Here is a 20,722-nt window from a genome sequence, read left to right on the forward strand (position 1 = left end):
GGGCCACAATGTCAAAAGTATGAGAAAGTGCAGCTCTAGTACGCTACATATATCATGCACTTTCCTGTGGTTCCTTGGCATGGATTTGCCTCCATTTTATGGACTCAAGAACCAGGAAACAGAACAGCATAGGAGACACAGGCAGGAGTGTATATAAGATGCCATGACTGTCCTGTTCCCACAATATCAGAGCTGCTGGGCTTAGAGTAATAGGCTTGCAAAGGGAAATTAAGGAAATTTATAGCAAGGAGGGAAGATATTATTATTATTATTATTATTATTATTATTATTATTATTATTATTATTATTATTATTATTATTCCACTATGGAAGAAATAAGGTTCCTCTCATTTTTGTAACACAGCTGAATTTACAGTTTTGTCCTCCCCCCTTTCTTTGTCTCCCCTTCCTGTGCTCAGTCATACTCGCGCCTGGTGCTCAAGTAGTCAGTCAACCAGTTCCATCACCCACAGCTCTCTGGAAAACTAGGGAGCTGAACCACAATGCTGGATATCACATTTGAGAGAGATTGTACATACCCTCCAACATTTATCCAATGAAAATAGGGACGTCCTGTTCCATAATGATAATTTTGCTATTTATATCCCACACACATCTTATTGGGTTGCCCCAGCCACTCTGGGCAGCTTCCAGCATATATGAAAACATAATAAAACGTTAAATATTAGAAGAAGAAAAACTTCCCTATACAGGATTGCCTTCAGACGGCTTGGGGGTTGGATAACTCCATACCCTCCAACATTCTCCAGTGAAAATAGGGACATCCTAAGGAAAAGTGGGACATTCCAGGATCAAATAAGAAACTGGGATGGTTTCTCTAAATCAGTGATGTCCCTGGAAAATAGGGACACTTGGAGGGTCTGATTGTGTTGATTGCCAATACCCATCTTACCATTCCATAGTGAGGCAAGGAAGTCAACAGGAGCATCAGTGAGGTCAGCTATTAATGCCCTCAGAGCATTCAGGAATCCCTCAGATTCTATCAGTTTCAAGGAGCAGACTATCCTGCAAAGACGCCTGTTTCTGCAGAGGGGAACTCCCACCACCATTCCAAAGCTAACCTTTTAACAAGCCATCCATAACGAAGGAGTAATTTTAACTCTTTCCACTACCAGATCATTCCCAATCTAATATATAGTAAAGACCAGATCAAGGGTGTGATCTGCCACGACTGTAAGGCCCTGATACGTTGAGACATCTCCATGGTTGTCATGGAACCAATTAAATCCTGAGCCAGTCTATATAAGATAGCCGTGGTGTGGATATTGAAGTTCCAGGAATAACATAGAAATGTTCAAGAAGAAACTTGCCTGTTCATGTTATTGTTGGGGCATTTTCTAGTTTCCATTTCATCCAAAAACGAAGGGCATTCCCTAATATTGACGAGGGAAGCCCTTTCTCATGAATAAGTATAGTTTCCCCATGACACTGCAGTTTCTGTAAAATATTTATAACATCTTGCCCGTGGAAGTCGACATGCCATAGTAAACTGGTGTCACAACATGCTCAGTATCTCATTCTATAAAAATGTACTATGCAAATGTTATGCAGCATGTTTTGTTACAAAAATCCAATTAACTGGTAAATCTAACTAGCCATAACCTGTTATGAAAAGAGCAATAAAACTACTCCATAATAAAAATTTCCCACAGCAGCAAAGTTTAAACTTAAATAAACATTAAGTTAAACTAATAATTCAGTAGTATATAACGAAAGGTGAAAAAGAAACCTTATAAACTAAACAAAAATATTATTGTATAATTATTGCCATATTGAACCAAAGTATAAGTTTGTTTTCTTATTTAGTAAAAACAGAATGAACTACAATAATAATAATAATAATAATAATAATAATAATAATAATAATAATAATAATTTATTATTTGTACCCCGCCCATCTGGCTGGGTTTCCCCACTCAAAGTACCATGTGCCATGTTCTCACGAGTACACAGGAGTAAGGAAACCCAGGGTCAAATTCCTACTAAGCCATGAGGCTCACTGGTAGCCCTTGAGCTTTTCGCTATCTATCAGCCTAACCTACCACATTGCTTGCATAGGCCTGGCAGAATAAAAAAAAAGTTTTCAGCAGACGTTTAAAAGTTGGCACAGAAGGTGTGAGTGTGCAGGTGGAGTGTATTGGCATTTTAGGTAAGACTCAGTGGATTCCAGCATGATGTCACTGCTTGTTAAATTAAAATTTGTCAAGGCCTTAGTGGTTCATCGATTGTCATCTCAATTCTCGAAATATATGCATTCTCCAGTTTGTGGTTTCTGATGTCGAATCATCTAAATGATTTCGAAAACAAAACAATTTTTCCCCCCTGCTAAGCCATCTTCATTGTCACAAGCAAAATACAGATGGCTGAGAACCAGACCATCTATTGCTCTCTTTTTAGTACTTATAAACTGTTTATGGAACCTCAAGACTGCAAAATACATAATGATGCACAACTCTGAGAAAAATATGCCTGTGTTTCAGATGGAAAATCATTTGGAGCCTTGCTTAATTAATAAATAAGTGGAACTCATATTTGTATAGATACATTTTTTTAGGTTTTCATTGGCTTGTTGACATTGGTTTTACTGTTTATATTGTGTTGTAAGTCACTTTGGATCACTTTTGTGACTATAGTGACTAATAAATATTATTATTATTATTATTATTATTATTATTATTATTATTACTATTATTATTACTATTAACCACGTATTTAAAATTCGCAGCTAGATTTCTCATGATATGCAGTAAATTGAATTTATATACATTTTAACCACGGATATAAACCCCAACTATAATCCATGTGTATGACACAATGTGCAACTAGTGTGAAATTGTTTTCCAATCATCAGCTCTCCTCACTATTGTTTAGTTTTCTTTGAATGGAAAAACCAAATAAGGAAGCTCCAACAGAAGAATAGTGCATATGAACTTTGTGTTGCATTCAGATAACCATAATGTTTCTGACCTTCAAAAAAGACTGATTATATCATTATCTCAGTATTTAAAACTTTCCCTTCAAGCCACAAATCCTCCAGAGAAAAATGTATTTCATTTTAAAAACTGGAGGAGTAAAGTTTCATAACCATTGTTGTTGTAAAAATAGGCCCAGAAGCATGATAGCTTCTTGTTCTAAACCACTCTCATAACTCATAACTTCTAGGGCACCAACTCATAGTTAGACACATGAGTTGGGCACCTGCAAAAGTAACACTAGCACTGACTTATGGAACTGTCTATGGTTAAGACCTGGAGAATAAAAACGATGCTGAAACCAGGAAATTCTAAAGTGAAAAATAGCAACGTATAAAATTTAGATGCTGCAGTAACATGACACATGTCTTAGATATTTACTTTTCCGATAAACTTCTTATTCAGTTTGGGTTACTGTTTATTTTTGTGATTCCCAGGATTCTCTGGGTGAGTTGCAATAGATCTGCAAGGGTTTTTGACTCCCAATTACTTTACAGTAATAGCTACAAAATGACTTTTCTAACTAAATTATGCTATTGGAATGAAATAGCTAACCCGGAGTGAACATTTGTGAAAAGACTGTGATCTTCCTTCAGTTCTGGGACTGAAAATAACTTCCTAGTCTTGGAAATTTCCTAGGCATTCTGTTCCATGTTCTTCAGTTCTAACTATGTCTTTTGCACATAGTACCTGAGATTATAGTAAAGCACAAGCCATAAGTCTGACCACTCTTGTAGTAGGGGCATCCCTTAGCAACTGCTTCACATCTACATAGGCCTTCTGATTTAAAGTTTTTAACATCAAGATTGCCTTTGCAATGACCTTTTCACTTTGTATGCTGTTCAGTAATATATCTAAAGATTAAGGAATGATAGTTTTTGCTTTGAAACACAAGAGCTGGTCTGTGACTTCCTTAGATGGATATATGAAGCAGAGCATATTAGAGTTGATATATGAGGGACCCAGATATATCATGATTATGTTCACATGTCTTGCTTTTCAGACTAGCGAGTAAAGCTCACTTAACCAAAGTCTTACCTGATTTTTAAAATCACACAGATGTTAAGTCTTCAAGAGCAGATTATGAGCTATAAAAGCCATTGGGGGTAGTGTGGAAATATCTGTATTCTTTGGTTGCTGTTATTAGACAGCGATGGGAAATAGTTCCCACTGGGAAGACTATTTTAATGAAAAGGACCATGTTGATTTTTGAAGTAAAACCATGAAGATTAATAACCATTTACCTTTGCATCACCATACGCCATCCCCCCGCCCCCCAATTATATCCCTTTCTGTTCTTACTTGTTCTACACTAATTAAAACTACAAGCAAACTGCAGTTTAATTCTATAAGCTAATTAGGGGAGAAAGGAAGAGTAATTATGGGTAGGGACAAAAAAACTCCAGCACCTGAGATATTTTTTGCCACGCTCTGCTTATTGTTGTGGACAGTAAGCAGTAGAATAGCAATGAATATAGTGACTGAGGAAACGAATGTGCTGACCTTCATGTGCCAATCACACACAGAGAAAAATTGGATATAATTGACCTGTTTACAAGATAATGTCCCTGTCAGGACACAAGCTAATACATTTTTTAAAAAAATTCAAAAAAGCCAGAGGCTTTTTCTAACAGGATATCAGTCGTAGTTTAACTCTTATGTATGCTGCAATATTTGCATTGCAGAGTTTAGCAATTTCATGATAAACAACCTGATCCCATCCATCTCTGTTAGGAAATAAGCCCCAGTGAGTTCACTGGGTCATACTCCCAGGTAAGTGTGAGTAGCATCTCAGCCTAAGTCCCTCAAATACTTTGCCCTTGAAAATTGTAGCTGCACACTGAAGAAGACTTGTTAGACTTTGAATAAGTGGGATAGGTAAACAATCTGCCAAAGTATTTTTAGAAGGTATTCCGCTCATTTAATTCCATGCCAAACATGAGCAGACTCCCACTGTGAAAGTGTAGCACATCGTAATTTTACTTCTTGACAGTAGTGCTTCACAATAATCAATAAAGTCTTTCATTTGTAAGAAATCCAGCTTTCAGACAAAACATTTTTCAGTCTGGTATTTAGGAATCTTTAGGTGTTCTCTCATGTTAACAATCACCCTTCATTTTGCACAGTGTAATACAGGGATACAATATCTTTCACCCACCACACCTCCAAGATCACAGCAACCATGAGCCGCAGAAGTCAATGCAAAATTCTAACTTCATTGCACTTTGTCCATATAGTCCTACTCTCTGCTTCTTGTTGCTTAACCAGTTCCTGGTCTACAAGAGCATCTTGCCTCTTATTGCATGACGGCTAAACTTACTGAGAAGTCTTCATTGAGTTACTTTGTTAGACTAACCACTGAATGTCATGTGGATGTTCCTCTGTTATTCTTCTATAGTGATACACTTTCCACCTAATGTTAATGCTAATGTGATCCTCTTAGTGAGTAATGAAGGTCCCAGGAATAAATTTTCAATTTGGACAGTGGGGGCGGGGGGCTGGGAAGCAATCTGCAAAATTTGCAGTTGCAGTTTTTCAATAACAGTAGAATTAAAGGCTGCAATATGGGAATATTTACAGAGGATACAACCCAGTCTACCACAGGTGCTCTTCCCATATGCAGTGAATCCCCATGGTCTCAATAGAACCCTGTAATAATTCACCAACCGACCCACATAAGTGAATGTCACCCATTGAGCCATTGGAAGGAACTGAGGCCTGTGTGCGCCTCTCATATCTCTGATTCCTCTCACCTCACTTGCCTGCCACTTGCCATCTGGCCTGGGGCAGGGCCTGGGGCCTCATAAGGACTGCGTGCGGCTTGCGGCCTGCTGCCCAGGAAGACTCCCTGAGTGAGTGCTTGAGGGCCCTGCTCTTGCCACTTACCATCTGGCCTGGGGCGGGGCCTGGGGCCTCATAAGGACTGTGTGCGGCTTGCGGCCTGCTGCCCAGGAAGACTCCCTGAGTGAGTGCTTGAGGGCCCTGCTCCTTCCTGCCACTTGCCATCTGGCCTGGGGCCTGGGGCCTCATAAGGACTGTGTGCGGCTTGCGGCCTGCTGCCCAGGAAGACTCCCTGAGTGAGTGCTTGAGGGCCCTGCTCCTTCCTGCCACTTGCCATCTGGCCTGGGGCGGGGCCTGGGGCCTCATAAGGACTGTGTGCTGCTTGCGGCCTGCTGCCCAGGAAGACTCCCTGAGTGAGTGCTTGAGGGCCCTGCTCCTTCCTGCCACTTACCATCTGGCCTGGGGCGGGGCCTGACAGGCCTCACCAGGACAGTTGTTACTGCCGGAGAGGCACAGAGTGTTTTTTAAATGTGTTTTTTTTTGTTTGTTTTTTAATTCTTTGGATTTTTTGTATGTGCGGGGTGGGGGTGGGATGGATGTTGGTTGGGCTTGGGGAATTATTTTTTTATTATTATTTTGATGTTTTTGTAATTTTTACATTTTTCGCTTGTATTGTTTTATTGGTTTTGGTTGTTTGTTTAAGGTGTTATTTTGTTTTTAGGGGGAGGGTTCAGGGCTGCCGGGGAGTGGGCCCCAGCCCATAAAATGGCTGGGGCATGTTCCACAGGGCGGGATGCACTGGGACAACCGATCTCAGTGATCACGGGTAGGAGGAGGAGTTACGCTAAGACCAGACCCTATCATTACAGAGGAGGCAGGTTTAGTCATTGTCTGAGGACTATCCCTGCCTCCGGGTCTGGTCCTGACCGGATGGATACTAGAATCAGCAAGGGATACCCACATGACCTGAAGGTGCTGCTGTGCAATGCCAGGTCAATGATTCATAAGACCACTGCCATCCATGACTTGATCATGGATGGAGGATTTGACCTGGCTTGTATAACAGAGACCTGGTTGGATGAAGCAGATGGGCCTGTCCTTGCCGCTGCTTGTCCACCAGGTTTCTCTTACGCACAGCAACCCAGGTCATGTGGGCGGGGAGGGGGGGTTGCAGTGATTTTTAGGAAGTCATTAGTTTGCACCAGGCGTCCTGTTGGGAAGACCCAGTTTTCTGAGTGCATGTTCTGGAAGTTGGGCAATAGGGGCAGTACAGGATTCCTTTTGGTGTACCGACCTCCCCGCTGCACCAAGGATTCCCTGCCCGAGCTGCTTCAGGTCGTGGCGGATGTTCTCCTGGAGACACCTAGCTTGGTCGTCCTAGGGGATTTTAACATCCATGCCGACACGACCTTACAAGGGGCCGCTCGGGACTTCGTGGAAAGCATGGCCTCCATGGGGCTGTCCCTGAATAAGTCTGGCCCAACCCATAGCCGTGGACATGCCTTGGACCTGGTGTTTACCTCTATGGATGTTGGTGATCTGACACTAAGTAAAAGCGAAACGAAAGAAGTGCCATGGTCAGATCACTTCCTGGTGCAACTGGACTTCTCTGCGACCCATCCCCTCTGCAGGGAGGTGGGACCAATTCGGATGGTCCGCCCCCGCCACTTAATGGATCCAAATGGCTTCCAGAGAGTGGTAGGGGATGCTTTATCCCATGTTGATGGCCTTTCAGCTGATTCCCTGGTGGCCCGCTGGAATGTGGAGTTAACCAGGGCTATTGACTGTTTGGCTCCGAAGCGCCCTCTCCGATTGCATGGAGCCCGGACAGCCCCGTGGTTTTCCACGGATCTGAGGGCAATGAAACAATCGTTGAGACGGCTAGAGCGCCGGTGGCGGAGAACTCATTCTGAATCTGACCGGACACAGGTTAGAGCTCAACGTCGAGCCTACCAAGTGGCGATAGCGACGGCGGAGAAGAATTTCTTCACCGCCTCTATTGCATCTGCAGAAAACAGCAGCAGGAGACTTTTTCAGGTGGTTCACAATTTAGCGGAACCACCTGCAACATCGGGGCCCAGTACGGGCCACATGTTCTCCTGCAATGATTTTGCAAAGTTTTTTGCAGATAAAATCGCTCAGATTCGGGAAGAAGTAGACTCCACCGTGGGAGCAGGGCCGGGGCGGGAGAGTGCTAGAGTTCTGTCTAGTCAAGTTGAGTGGGATCAATTCCAACCTGTTACCTCCGAGGATGTGGACAGGCTGCTTGGACGAGTGAAACCAACCACCTGTCTCCTGGATCCTTGCCCATCCTGGCTTATAAACGCTAGCCGGGAAGGACTGGGCAATGGGCTTCGTGGGGTGGTGAATGCTTCCCTCCGTGAGGGAGCCTTCCCAGACCCGCTGAAAGAGGCGGTTATTAAACCGCTTCTTAAAAAACCATCTTTAGATGCGGCCACGATGGCCAACTATCGCCCAGTCTCAAATCTTCCATTCCTGGGCAAGGTGATTGAGCGAGCGGTTGCCGAACAACTCCAGGCACGCCTGGAAGAAGCGGACCATTTGGATCCCTTCCAGTCGGGATTCAGGCCTCATCATGGGACTGAAACTGCCTGGGTCGCACTGGTTGATGATCTCCGGCGGGCTAGGGACAAAGGTGAGAGCTGTTTCCTAGTTCTGCTGGATCTCTCAGCGGCGTTTGATACCATCGACCATAGCATCCTTCTGGACCGTCTTGAGGGGCTGGGAGCTGGGGGCACTGTTATACAGTGGTTCCGCTCCTTCCTCCTGGGCCGTGTTCAGAAAGTGGTGGTGGGGGATGAGTGTTCAGACCCCTGGGCTCTCACTTGTGGGGTGCCTCAGGGTTCTGTCCTCTCCCCCATGCTTTTCAACATTTACATGCAGCCGCTGGGAGAGATCATCAGGAGGTTTGGGCTGGGTGTTCATCAGTATGCGGATGATACCCAGCTCTACCTCTCTTTTAAATCAGAACCAGTGAAGGCGGTGAAGGTCCTGTGTGAGTGTCTGGAGGCGGTTGGAGGATGGATGGCGGCTAACAGATTGAGGTTGAATCCTGACAAGACAGAAGTACTGTTTTTGGGGGACAGGAGGCGGGCAGGTGTGGAGGATTCCCTGGTCCTGAATGGGGTAACTGTGCCCCTGAAGGACCAGGTGCGCAGCCTGGGAGTCATTTTGGACTCACAGCTGTCCATGGAGGCACAGGTCAAATCCGTGTCCAGGGCAGCTGTTTACCAGCTCCGTCTGGTACGTAGGCTGAGACCCTATCTGCCTGCGGACTGTCTCGCCAGAGTGGTACATGCTCTGGTTATCTCCCGCTTGGACTACTGCAATGCACTCTACGTGGGGCTACCTTTGAAGGTGACTCGGAAACTACAACTAACCCAGAATGCGGCAGCTAGACTGGTGACTGGGAGCGGCCGCCGAGACCATATAACACCGGTCTTGAAAGACTTGCATTGGCTCCCAGTACGTTTCCGAGCACAATTCAAAGTGTTGGTGCTGACCTTTAAAGCCCTAAATGGCCTCGGTCCAGTATACCTGAAGGAGCGTCTCCACCCCCATCATTCTGCCCGGACGCTGAGGTCCAGCGCCGAGGGCCTTCTGGCGGTTCCCTCATTGCGAGAAGCAAAGCTACAGGGAACCAGGCAGAGGGCCTTCTCGGTAGTGGCGCCCACCCTGTGGAACGCCCTTCCAGCAGATGTCAAAGTGATAAATAACTACCTGACATTCAAGAGACATCTTAAGGCAGCCCTGTTCAGGGAAGTTTTTAACATGTGATATTTTATTGTATTTTTGGTTTTTATGGAAGCCGCCCAGAGTGGCTGGGGAGGCCCAGCCAGATGGGCGGGGTATAAATAATAAATTATTATTATTATTATTATTATCTCAGTAAAAGCTGTTCATGTGCTAGAACCTGGCATTTGTGTATAGATCTCCCATTACTCCTAATGGCATGTGTTTGGCCATGTGTGGGAAGAGGGAGAAAATCTATGCTCTATTGAGTCTGTGGGAGGTTGCAGTTCCTCAATTTATTTAGTTGTGATGGGGGGGGGGGCGATTTCCATAAAGACATGCCTCTGCATGTAAATTCCCTCTTATTTTATATTTCCCAGCTTTGTTCAGCTATGTGAACCTCACAGATAAAGGACAAAAGTAATTTACACTAACTCAGTATGTATTAATGATGATAACCTTGTAATGTGAATTATAGGTTGGGAAGCACACTTTATCTAGAGAGGCATAAAATGAGAGTTTACAACCATTAAAATGATGAAAACGCAATTAAGTCAAAAATAAGGACATTCAGAAGTCTTATTGTACACATGAGACATAAATCTGCTGAGGATATCTGGTTATTTAGAAAAAAAATAATTTGAAGAAACAAACTTATTTAGTGCTAAATACAATATTTAAAGGTGAAGCAGTCCAACAAATCAAACACTTGACAGAATCAAGTATCAGAAAAGGTTGTTTTCAAGTTGCTGCTTGGCAATTTTAAGCAAGTTACTTGCAGCATTGCTTTGCAAGTAGGAGATAACATTGCTTACTTTGTGAAGAGTTTGAAATATGGCTCTAAATGCCAGGTTGTGGTAGATCATGCAGTAGACATTGTTGGCGGTCATGGATATATTTCATGACTGACTCCTATTGAAATGAACAAATTTGTTAAAACTTAGCATTGCCGGGATATGCCAAAACACAGCTAGTGAATTTGTTTAATTCATTCTGTACTGTTCAAGAATGATTAGCCCAAATGGAGTTGGAAATCAGACTATTTCACAAGTTTAATCATTGGAGTTCCTTTTTTTTAAAAAACTGTTTTATTCTTTGCGGACTCTTAGACCTATATTGGCTTCATGTGCTTTCAAGCCTATTCCTTCCCTGTCATCATTCTGTAATATATACAGATGCAAAAGCATGTAGTCTATGAAAAAATTCTTTTGCCGGTGTATTAATATTTATATTAACAAGTTAGAAAACTATAAAATTTGGCCAGTGTTGTAATGTAGGAATTGCCAACTCTGAGCATCTGCAAAGGCCTTCATTGGTGTTCCTGGGCAGGTACACCGGAGTCTGAATTTTCATGTACAAAAAAGTAAGTCTCTAGCCCTTCTAGTTATCAAGCAAAATATGTGGCGCCTTCCTGTGAAATAAAGCAGTTTGGCTGCTCCTACCTGTCTGTGAGGGGACGCGGGTGGTGCTGTGGGTAAAACCTCAGTGCCTAGGACTTGCTGATCGCAAGGTCGGCGGTTCGAATCCCTGCAGCGGGGTGAGCTCCCGTCATTCGGTCCCAGCTCCTGCCCACCTAGCAGTTCGAAAGCACCCCTAAGTGCAAGTAGATAAATAGGTACCGCTTTATAGCGGGAAGGTAAACAGTGTTTCCGTGTGCGGCGCTGGTGCTGGCTCGCCAGATGCCGCTTAGTCATGCTGGCCACCTGACCTGGAAGTGTCTCCGGACAGCGCTGGCTCCCGGCCTCTTGAGCGAGATGAGCACGCAACCCTAGAGTAGGACACGACTGGCCCGTAAGGGCACGGGTACCTTTACCTTTACCTTTACCTGTCTGTGTTTTTAGGCAATGTGTGAAATTAGAGCTACTCCTGATAAAGTGAGTTGTTTGGACACCAGTCGAGGAATCCCTGGAGTCCTAAAGAGCTGTTGCTTTACCCTCCCCTTTAGTACACCTTTCCTGTTTCTGTTTTATTTTCTAGTAGTCCTTGGAATCTCCGAATTTTGCACTTCCATTTTTCCTAGCAACCAGGATGCAGCTTTCCTGTGGGGGATTCTTCTGAGATTAGGTACTCCCTAGAGGTCATTGTCTGCAAAGGCTACTACAGAATAAGGGTGGGTGGGTGCTAAAAAAAAATCCCCATCCCAATTGGCAAATGCAAATGTGAAAAGTTTGCAAGTATGCCTCCTGCTGTGTAAAGCTGGTGTCTAGGTCTTCATGAAAAATGCACTGTATAATTAGCTGACAGTACATTGCTATATAGGGACACGGGTAGCGTTGTGGTCTAAACCACTGAGCCTAGGGCTTGCCGATCGGAAGGTCGGTGGTTTGAATTCCTGCTGCGTGGTGAGCTCCCGTTGCTCGGTCTCAGCTCCTGCCAACCTAGCAGTTCGAAAGCACATCAAATTGCAAGTAGATAAATAGGTACCACTCTGGCGGGAAGGTAAACGGCGTTTTCGAGCACTGTTCTGGTTTCGCCAGAAACGGTTTAGTCATGCTGGCCACATGACCTGGAAAAATTATCTGCGGACAAACATTGGCTCCCTTGGCCAGTATGAGCGGCGCAACCCTAGAGTCGTTCATGACTGGACTTAACTGTCAGGGGTCCTTTACTTTACCTGTACATTGCTTTGTTGTTGTTGTTTAGTTGTTTAGTCGTGTCCGACTCTTCATGACCCCATGGACCAGAGCACGCCAGGCACTCCTTGTGCCCTCAATCTTTCCCAACATCAGGGTCTTTTTCAGTGAGTCTTCTCTTCTCCTGAGGTGGCCAAAGTATTGGAGTCTCAGCTTCAGGATCTGTCCTTCCAGTGAGCACTCAGGGCTGATTTCCTTAAGAATGGATAGGTTTGACCTTCTTGCAGTCCATGGGACTCTCAAGAGTCTCCTCCAGCACCATAGTTCAGAAGCATCAATTCTTCGGCGATCAGCCTTCTTTATGGTCCAGCTCTCACTTCCATACATTACTACTGGGAAAACCGTAGCTTTAACTATATGGACCTTTGTTGGCAAGGTGATGTCTCTGCTTTTTTTTTACATTGCTATATATGTCTTATTTCAGAAGTTTCTTTGTGTTTAATGGGGCTTATTCCAAGCTAGGAAGGTACAGGACGGCAGCCTATGCTTTGGTTTAGCAATAGCAGTGGGAAAAGCAGGGCTCTTGCACCTTTTAACAGCTGTATAATCTGCACAATGAGGACCAGCAGGACATAGGTGAATTCCTATGGTAAGATGAGGGCACCTGCAGACAAGAAGCCAAAAAATAAACAATGACTGTACAGGGACCATTTTGTGTGCATTCAAAGCACATGTGGACCATTCTGTTTTTTTGCACCAGAAGACGGCTGAATGAGGCCAACGCACACAATCAGGGGGTGCCTGCGCTGTTGCTAATTTTTTGTTTTGCCGTGTCTTCCACAGCAGCCATGTTGTGTTATGCTATGACAGCCATTTTGATTGCATTTTGTGGAACCTAATAAATAGAATTGTTTAATTGTATCTCCTGTTTGTGGACAAGTATGCAGTTCATACCAGAATGCAATTTAATTGTTGATTAAAAATATAAACAAGTAAGTCTTTTGAAAACAGAATAGCACACAGGCTGTGTGACAGCAAGCAACAATATTGGGAACTGGCCGGGGGCCACCAATCCAAGAACTCCCCGCTAACCACAGGCACTAGAAAATGCTGCCGTGAACTGCCATCATCACAATGGAAGGAAGGAGCTCCAGTCTTCTGCCCTCTCTCAGGGTCTCAGGAGGCTGCTGCAAGTGGGAATTGATTGATGGCTTTGTTTTATAATTGCTACCCACTTAAGAATTTACTAATTGAAGAACAAGTTAAAAATGTATTAAGTAAATAAATATGTCATCCCTTTTATTATCAGGGAATGGCTTGGTCCTCCTTGTACTTTCTGCTAGAGAAGGCCATGTACATGTTGGGAAAATGTACTGTACATCTTATGGATAAATCATTATTCTGCAGCAAGGGCCTGTTAAAAAAAACCAAACCATTGTCTGAGACAAAGTTTTAAGAAATATCTGAACTCGGTGCTTTTATGTTAAGGAGAGAGAAATTCTGGCCTGGAAGACAATATATTCCTTGCATGATATAAAACAAAAGGCAAGTGTGAGAGCCCTGCACCATAGTAATGAGGACAGCCTGCCTGTACCAATTTGCCATATACAGACATTCAAGACAAGCTGAATCCCATCTGCCAAGCCTTCTAATGAATCCTTTATAACAGAGAAATATGACCTTGATAATGAAATGTTCATTGATTAAGCAACCGTTTTTAAACTTGTGTTTCTTTCTTTCTTGCCCTCAGCTGACATTGCCAACATTTCCTGTTGTTGTGAAGATTGGACACGCTCATTCGGGCATGGGAAAGGTGCAGGTGCTATTTATCTATCTTGAGGGGAAATGGTGGAACTACTTTTTTTTTTTTAAGAAACTGCTATGTAAACACTGCAGGCACCAAATTCTATAATGGAAGCAGCTATAACTTCAGGGCAGTAATTATGCAAATCCATTTTGAGGCCCATGCTTAGAAGTCCATCCGTATGTATTTGCTTAATTTTATGCATATGCATAAATCCCCTGAGCATATAATCCTCTTGTAAAAGTCGGTGCTTTTCAAATTGAAAGATGCTTCAAAGAGTAAGAACTATTCTTAACTAAAAATTGACAAATTACCTATGCCAGAAATACTGCGCACCCGTGATATTTGTCCTCTGTTTTATATTATTTTACCTTTTAATAGTTTTATAATGAACTGGACTTACACCCTCCAATCCATTAAGTCACTACATCTTCCATCCTGTTTACCTAGTCCTTCACCTCCTGTGTCCTTCCATTTAAACCCCACTTACCTAGCTGGAAGTCTAGCCAGCACCAAACAGCTTCAGGAAGAGGAAAAGGGGGACGTGCTCCATCCCTTCTCTGGCAAGAGGACACAAGGCCCCTAAATATGCCCTAAAATTAGTACATGAGCTACTTTTTTCATTTTATTAGTCACACACTCCCACACAGCCTACAGATATTGTAGTAGCCTTTGAAAAAAACTAAATTCCCAGGGGATGGGGCCACTCAAGCAACATACCAGATGCCAAAGACAGGAGGGAGGGACAGATTTTCTGACTTTCTCTCCCCGTCCCTGCCCCCAGCTGTTTGCTGCTGCTAGAGATACTATTCAGGTGGTTTAAATGAAAAGAAAGGCAGGTATTTGGGATTGAAGTGGGTGGGTGATAAAGGTCTTGGACAATAATTCTTCTTTAGCTCAGGTTTTAATCAAAGATGGAGAAGTTTCTGATTTTGTAAAATCTATTATTTGAGTATTATAAGCCCTAAAACTAGTACATGAGCTACTCTCTTCATTTTATTACTCACCCACTCCCACACAGCCTGACTTTTCAGTATCATATTTTTACATCTGGCGTTCACTATCTACTCAGCATTTTCCATTCTAAAGGCCAACTTCTTCAATCAAATATGTACACATCCCTCAGAGTGAAGTATTTACTATGGGAGGTGGCGTCACAAGTGACAAAAGATCTTGGCACTTGTCTATTGAACCTTTTAAAGAGAAGCTAAATGATTTAGTGAAATCCAAGCTCTCTCACTTAATTGGATTAGAATATACTCTGATGAACTATGATAGTGTACTATACTGATTAAACATCCTTCTAAACCTAACCTTTTAACATTTAGAGAAGAACAAGCATTTTACATTTGCTTTTGTTCCATTTTCAAGTCTATATCCAAACATCTTCCACAAAAGAATTTGAAATCTCATCTCTTCTATGCTGAGCTCTACTAAAGTGCATAATGAAAGACTTCATTGTATTCTATTGTTGAAGGGAAAGTAAGCTGGAGAAATCAATATTTTATATGTAAAATTTTAGATGTAAATTTTAGATGTAAGACGATAATATAATTCTTTGAATCAATCTACTTTCATACCATTCCGTTTTTAAAATATTTTATTCTTGAATTTGAAACATTGCCAACTGTCCTAAATACCACCATTTGTTTCCTTACAGAGAGGTCCTAATTCTTTATTGTATTTTCAGATGGTCTGTAAATATGTGCTTCTGTACCCTTCATTGATACTGCTGGGTCAGTTTTACAATAAAGCATTGCTAGAAATTAATTGTCTGCATAAAGACATATGAGGGGGAAAATGTGTTGTAGATATTTATATAAATCAATAAATCAATAATAAGTAGGGATGTTCAATGATGTCATTCTCTGTCTCAACTTATTTCCTTGTTGTATAGAAGTGTGGTTGTCCCTCATATAAAGATGCTTGCTTTGCAGGGACACCATTTAAGGTTGGGGTTGAGTGGGTGACAATGAACAGCAATATACAGAACTGATTTCAAGGAATCCACTGAAATCTGGGCATTTTCCAAACATCATTTTCTGTCCTGGGAATAAATATGGGGGGTGGGCACTGAATTTTGATATGTTTTGTGCATTTGCATGTTAAATTTCAAGTTTAAGGGGAAATGTTTAGCAAAAAATAATATAAACTTGTTAGGTAAGTTCAAGAAGTAGAGTTTTCTGTATAAGTAAACCTAACAGTTCTAATCTTATTCTTTTTGTCTCCCCATGCTATAAATCTATGGCTAATAACAGGTCAAGGTAGACAACCACTATGATTTTCAGGATATAGCCAGTGTCGTAGCACTCACTCAGACCTATGCCACTACTGAACCCTACATAGACTCCAAATATGACATCAGGATCCAAAAGATAGGCAACAACTACAAAGCATACATGTGAGCAAACATTCTGTTGTTTTTTCATTTTCAGTTCCATCAGCTGTAAAGCAGGTAACAACCAGACTTTATGGCCTTGCATGAAAGTTCACCATTATACCAGTGTGGAATCTACAGTGCATCAGTAATACTGTGAATCAGTGAGTAAAAAAATGGGGATTCTTTAAAAAAGGATATTAAGAAATTCAGAAATTCAGATTAGAATAATTCATCTTTTAAAGTGATGTGCAGTAGAATGCAAACAAAACATAATATAATTCCTGAACATAAAAACAAAACAGAGAGATTCTGCACAAAAAATTTAAAAGACAGGGATAGCTTGAAGAAACATCCACTGGAAATTGCCCTAGAGTTATTTTCCATATTTCAAAATAATCACAAAACCCTAAGGGGGGGGGGGGCAACTCTCTTTTCAAGATTTTTCCCTTGTGAACAGACAAGCAAATTATTATCTGTGAATCACATTGAAAGGTTACCCAGAACAGTTATCTGTTCTGAAAATTATAATGTATAATTCTCAAATTACTTGCCATAAGGCAAACCAAATATGTAAGAAGTTAGACTGACACTGAACCAGGCTGTTGATGAAAAACTCTGCAAGACTATGCATAACTCCTTGTTAATCCAAAGGCAATGTGTCTAATTCTCTGCTTTGTATAAGGTGATGTTGCATAATATATTTTTTACAAAATGACCCACTGCCAAGTGATTTAGGGAACATAACTCATAAATTCAGTCCATCGTTCTTATTTTTGTCTTTAGCCAGTATAAAAGCAATTTCCAAGCACGTGGTTTGTAGGTGTCTTATAAGTTTCTCTACTGAATACCTATCGATAAGTGCCTAGTTGTTATTGGCTTGTGATGACACAAAAGTGTCATCCCACTGTGTTTTCCCACTGATGGCACTGGTGTTATAGAATGCACTCCCTGCTGTAATAGGAGAAGGGCTGTCGCCATTGGCATTCTGCTGGCTTTTGAAGACACACCTGTTTACACAGGCATTCCCTTGATCTCCCAGCCCAAGTCTCCAGCTTTCATTACTGTGTGTTTTAATGGGATTGTTTTATTGAGTATTTTAATTATGGCTGCTTGTAACCGGTTTATATACTTGTAGAATGTTTGGAAACCTATTTCGGCACTAGATGGTATATGCATTATTAAATAATCATAAAAATAATACTCAGGATGAAAGGAAACAGATTTTATTACGACATGATGAAAGCCCATTTCATCAGAGGCATGATAAGTGATTCTCAGTTGTCATATATATATATATATATATATATATATATATATATATATATATGCATGTTTAAAAAGGGTAATGTAAGGGTTGCAGGTTATGTGACAACACCATAACAAATATCATGAGCCTTTTAGGTGTCACAATATAGGTACCCCACCCCCACTTACGAACATCCGATTTTTGTGCAACCACGTTTGCACAGGCCACCGTGAAATATAAATAAATAAATGGACTGGTCTTCCCTCGCTTGGGGATGCTGCCTGAGCGGGGAAAGGCAGCTTTCAGTTAAGCCAGCCGGGCGGGAGGTGCCTCCACTGTGCATCTGCACACCCCATCTGGCAGCGGTTCCGCTGGGCATCCTTCTCAGCCCTCGCCCTCCATGGCCAGCTGCTACCGTCAGACGCACCGGCTCCCTTCAGGGAAGCAGGCCAGCTCGGGACAGGCGGGACACAATTTCACTTATGTGTGAAGGTTCTGGAGCGTAGCCTGTATGTAAGTGGGGGGATGCCTGTATTTTGTTGGTTAGGATCTGCATAAGAGTAGAGCAGGCAGCAAAAGGTTAGGTCCTCTTCAGGAAGTAGCCAGGGCCAATCGGGGGGGCGGGGGAACACACCTTTATTTAACCTTTAACCTTTAGTTAAATTTAGGTAGCTACTGAATCATTTAGAATATTATGTCCCTTTTCCCAGCCCCAAGAAGCTGTCAGAACGGCTTGCAAAAGAGTCTCACGATACTATATAGGGTACATTCAGGAATAGTTTCAGGAACAGAAATAACCTGACGCTGATGTAGTGCCAGGTTTATTCAGGCAGCATTTCCTACTCTCATCTTTGGTGACACACTTTGGCCAATGCCTAACAGAGGGCAGAGCCCACTCAGGACTAACAAGGCAAGAGAATGATGCCAATTAACAGGAACTTGCTCAGCTCTCGAGAAAGGCAAATCTTCCATAGCTGGCAGTTGCCAGTTGCCAACAGAAGCTCCCATTGAGGAGATCTTCTGAGACAAGGGAGTGGGGCAGACCATCTTGTAGCCAAGAATGGAAGCAGATATTCCAGTATATAACATTCTTTATCACACATTACCAATGAAAATTGCAACAGTCAAGTCATATTAATAAAAATCAGGGGAGTAGCAACAGTCTAAGCAAGGCTTAGCCCTTACCAGAGTCTTCACCCACTTGTCCTGCCTCTCCTTGCTCTGCCCACTTTTCCATAGCCAGATTCATTTACGAAACACCATGCTTTTCTTGTAAAAACTCAGGTTTTCAGAAAAGCTTCCTTCAGAAATCTTATTATTGTGAGAGAATATAGATACAAAAATTGGTCCATGGGAAACCTGTGGTTCTTTAGATGTTTCTGGACTACAGCTCCCCTGATCGTTGACCATTGAGCATGGAACTGAGGCTAATGGAGTTTTAAGTCCAACAACATCCGGAGGGGCCACAGTCGCTGCCATAGTTGGGTCAAACCCGGAAGATGTCCCATTTAGGTTTGTTGCTGAATTTTGCCCGAATTGGCTTTTCTGCCCAGGAAATCTGAGAGAGTTATGATGGGATCCAGCAGGTTATCCTCCCTGCCGGCAGCTGGGATCAGGGTAATTTCCTTGTCTGCAAAACTCCTGTAGACGCAGTGAACTGCATAAATTGGAACCTCCCTGCTGCCCCTGAGAATTTATATGGCAAGGCAGGGGCTACAAGGCTAATGTGTATGTTTAGATGGGCTTGTTTCCTGTAGCAGGATAATTGAAAATGAAGCAGCATCATAAAGATTATATTTCCTGTGAACTTTGGAACAAGGTCTTTATTGTATATAGACCTTGAGAGAGTTGTTAAAGGATACTGAAGGAGTAACTAATCTACATTAAATGATCTTAAGTGTGTACCCATTACTGTCATTCCATTTGGACCCTACCATTTCATTTCATTCCACACTTTACAGTCTCTTTCTATTATTATAGTAACACGTTGTGGAATAAATCACATGCTCTATTTCCATGGTCTGTTTAGTGCAGGCAGTCAATTCGGTTCTCAATGCTTTTATTGTATTCGTTGTCTTAGCTGCAATGACTACATAATTCAGTTTGTTTCCCATTTCTGTTTTATTGCTTGTTTTCATTTCAGCAAGTTCCTAAGTGCATTGAATAGTTCTGTCATGTCTGTTAGCCCAGCTGAACTTGACTCGCCTCATCCTTCTTCTGTAGCGCAGCTTTGATGCACATTTGTAAACGCCGTTCGTCTCACTTTTTGATTCCACTACCGTTCATAGTGATCATTTTAGGCATCCATGTTATTTTTGCAACATGTTTTAGAATGTTTGGTTGAAATAGGGAGGAAGAAGCTCACTCACCCTGTCCAAACACAAAGAGGAGCGAGTAGGAAGCCGTGGGAAGAGAAGAATTTCCTAGCTATGGATCCTTGTAAGAGTAGCTGGATACAAAAGCATTAAGAACATTGATAAGAATTTCTCCTCCACTAATAAGTGCCCTGAAATTCTACAGCCCTGCTGCTACTTTTTAATTATATCTGCTTCCATGCCTTATCCTTATAATATTATGCAGCAGATGTGGAACACAGTTGTCCGGTTCTCATGTCACAGTAAGCCAGACCATGGCTTGATGTGGACATGCAGGCTCCTGTAAAGGAGATCATGGCTACTTTGTCCCTCTCTGGTCAATCATCTGCTGCACTGCAGTAAGACATGCTTTGACTTAGCATGACATCTGAACCTGGAGCCATGGTTTAGATCTCCTGAACAAATCACAGTACGTAAACGAGAGCACAAACCTTTGTTAGAGCTCAAGGTTACTTTGGAGAGTTAAACCATAAGCCTGGTCTCAGATGTCGTATTTAAGCCAAAATCTGGCATATCTCAGCACAGCAGCGGAGGAGCAAAGTGGCTGTGATTCGCTTGCACAGAGCCTGGGCTTATGGCATACGACCATCATTTGGTTTATCATGATACGCAAATCAGGCCAATATGGCTTGTGTAAATGTAGCTTTGGGATCTTGTGTGAGTTGCAAGTGGAGCAGGGACATTCAATCCAGGTTAATAACAAGAATAGCAACAAAAGACATAACAGTTATTGCCATTTTATTGGAAACTTTGCAGGGATTGGGTGCAACTGACCTCTCCTCAAAACGCAAGGGTACGTATAGAAGGACCTCTGAAG

General features: G+C 42.4%; 1 protein-coding gene across 2 annotated transcripts in view; it reads left to right on the plus strand.

Annotated features, from left to right (window-relative positions):
- Positions 1-20,722, plus strand: part of SYN2 (synapsin II) — a 151,607-nt gene that overhangs the window by 100,958 nt on the left and 29,927 nt on the right. For both annotated transcript variants that reach the window (XM_077924832.1, XM_028718898.2), the window contains exons 6-7: positions 13,851-13,913; positions 16,163-16,305. In XM_077924832.1, coding sequence (XP_077780958.1) covers positions 13,851-13,913; positions 16,163-16,305 — 206 coding nt within the window. The remainder of the gene's footprint in view (positions 1-13,850; positions 13,914-16,162; positions 16,306-20,722) is intronic.

This window comes from Podarcis muralis, chromosome 2, assembly GCF_964188315.1.
Source record: "Podarcis muralis chromosome 2, rPodMur119.hap1.1, whole genome shotgun sequence".
Lineage (NCBI taxonomy): Eukaryota > Metazoa > Chordata > Lepidosauria > Squamata > Lacertidae > Podarcis > Podarcis muralis.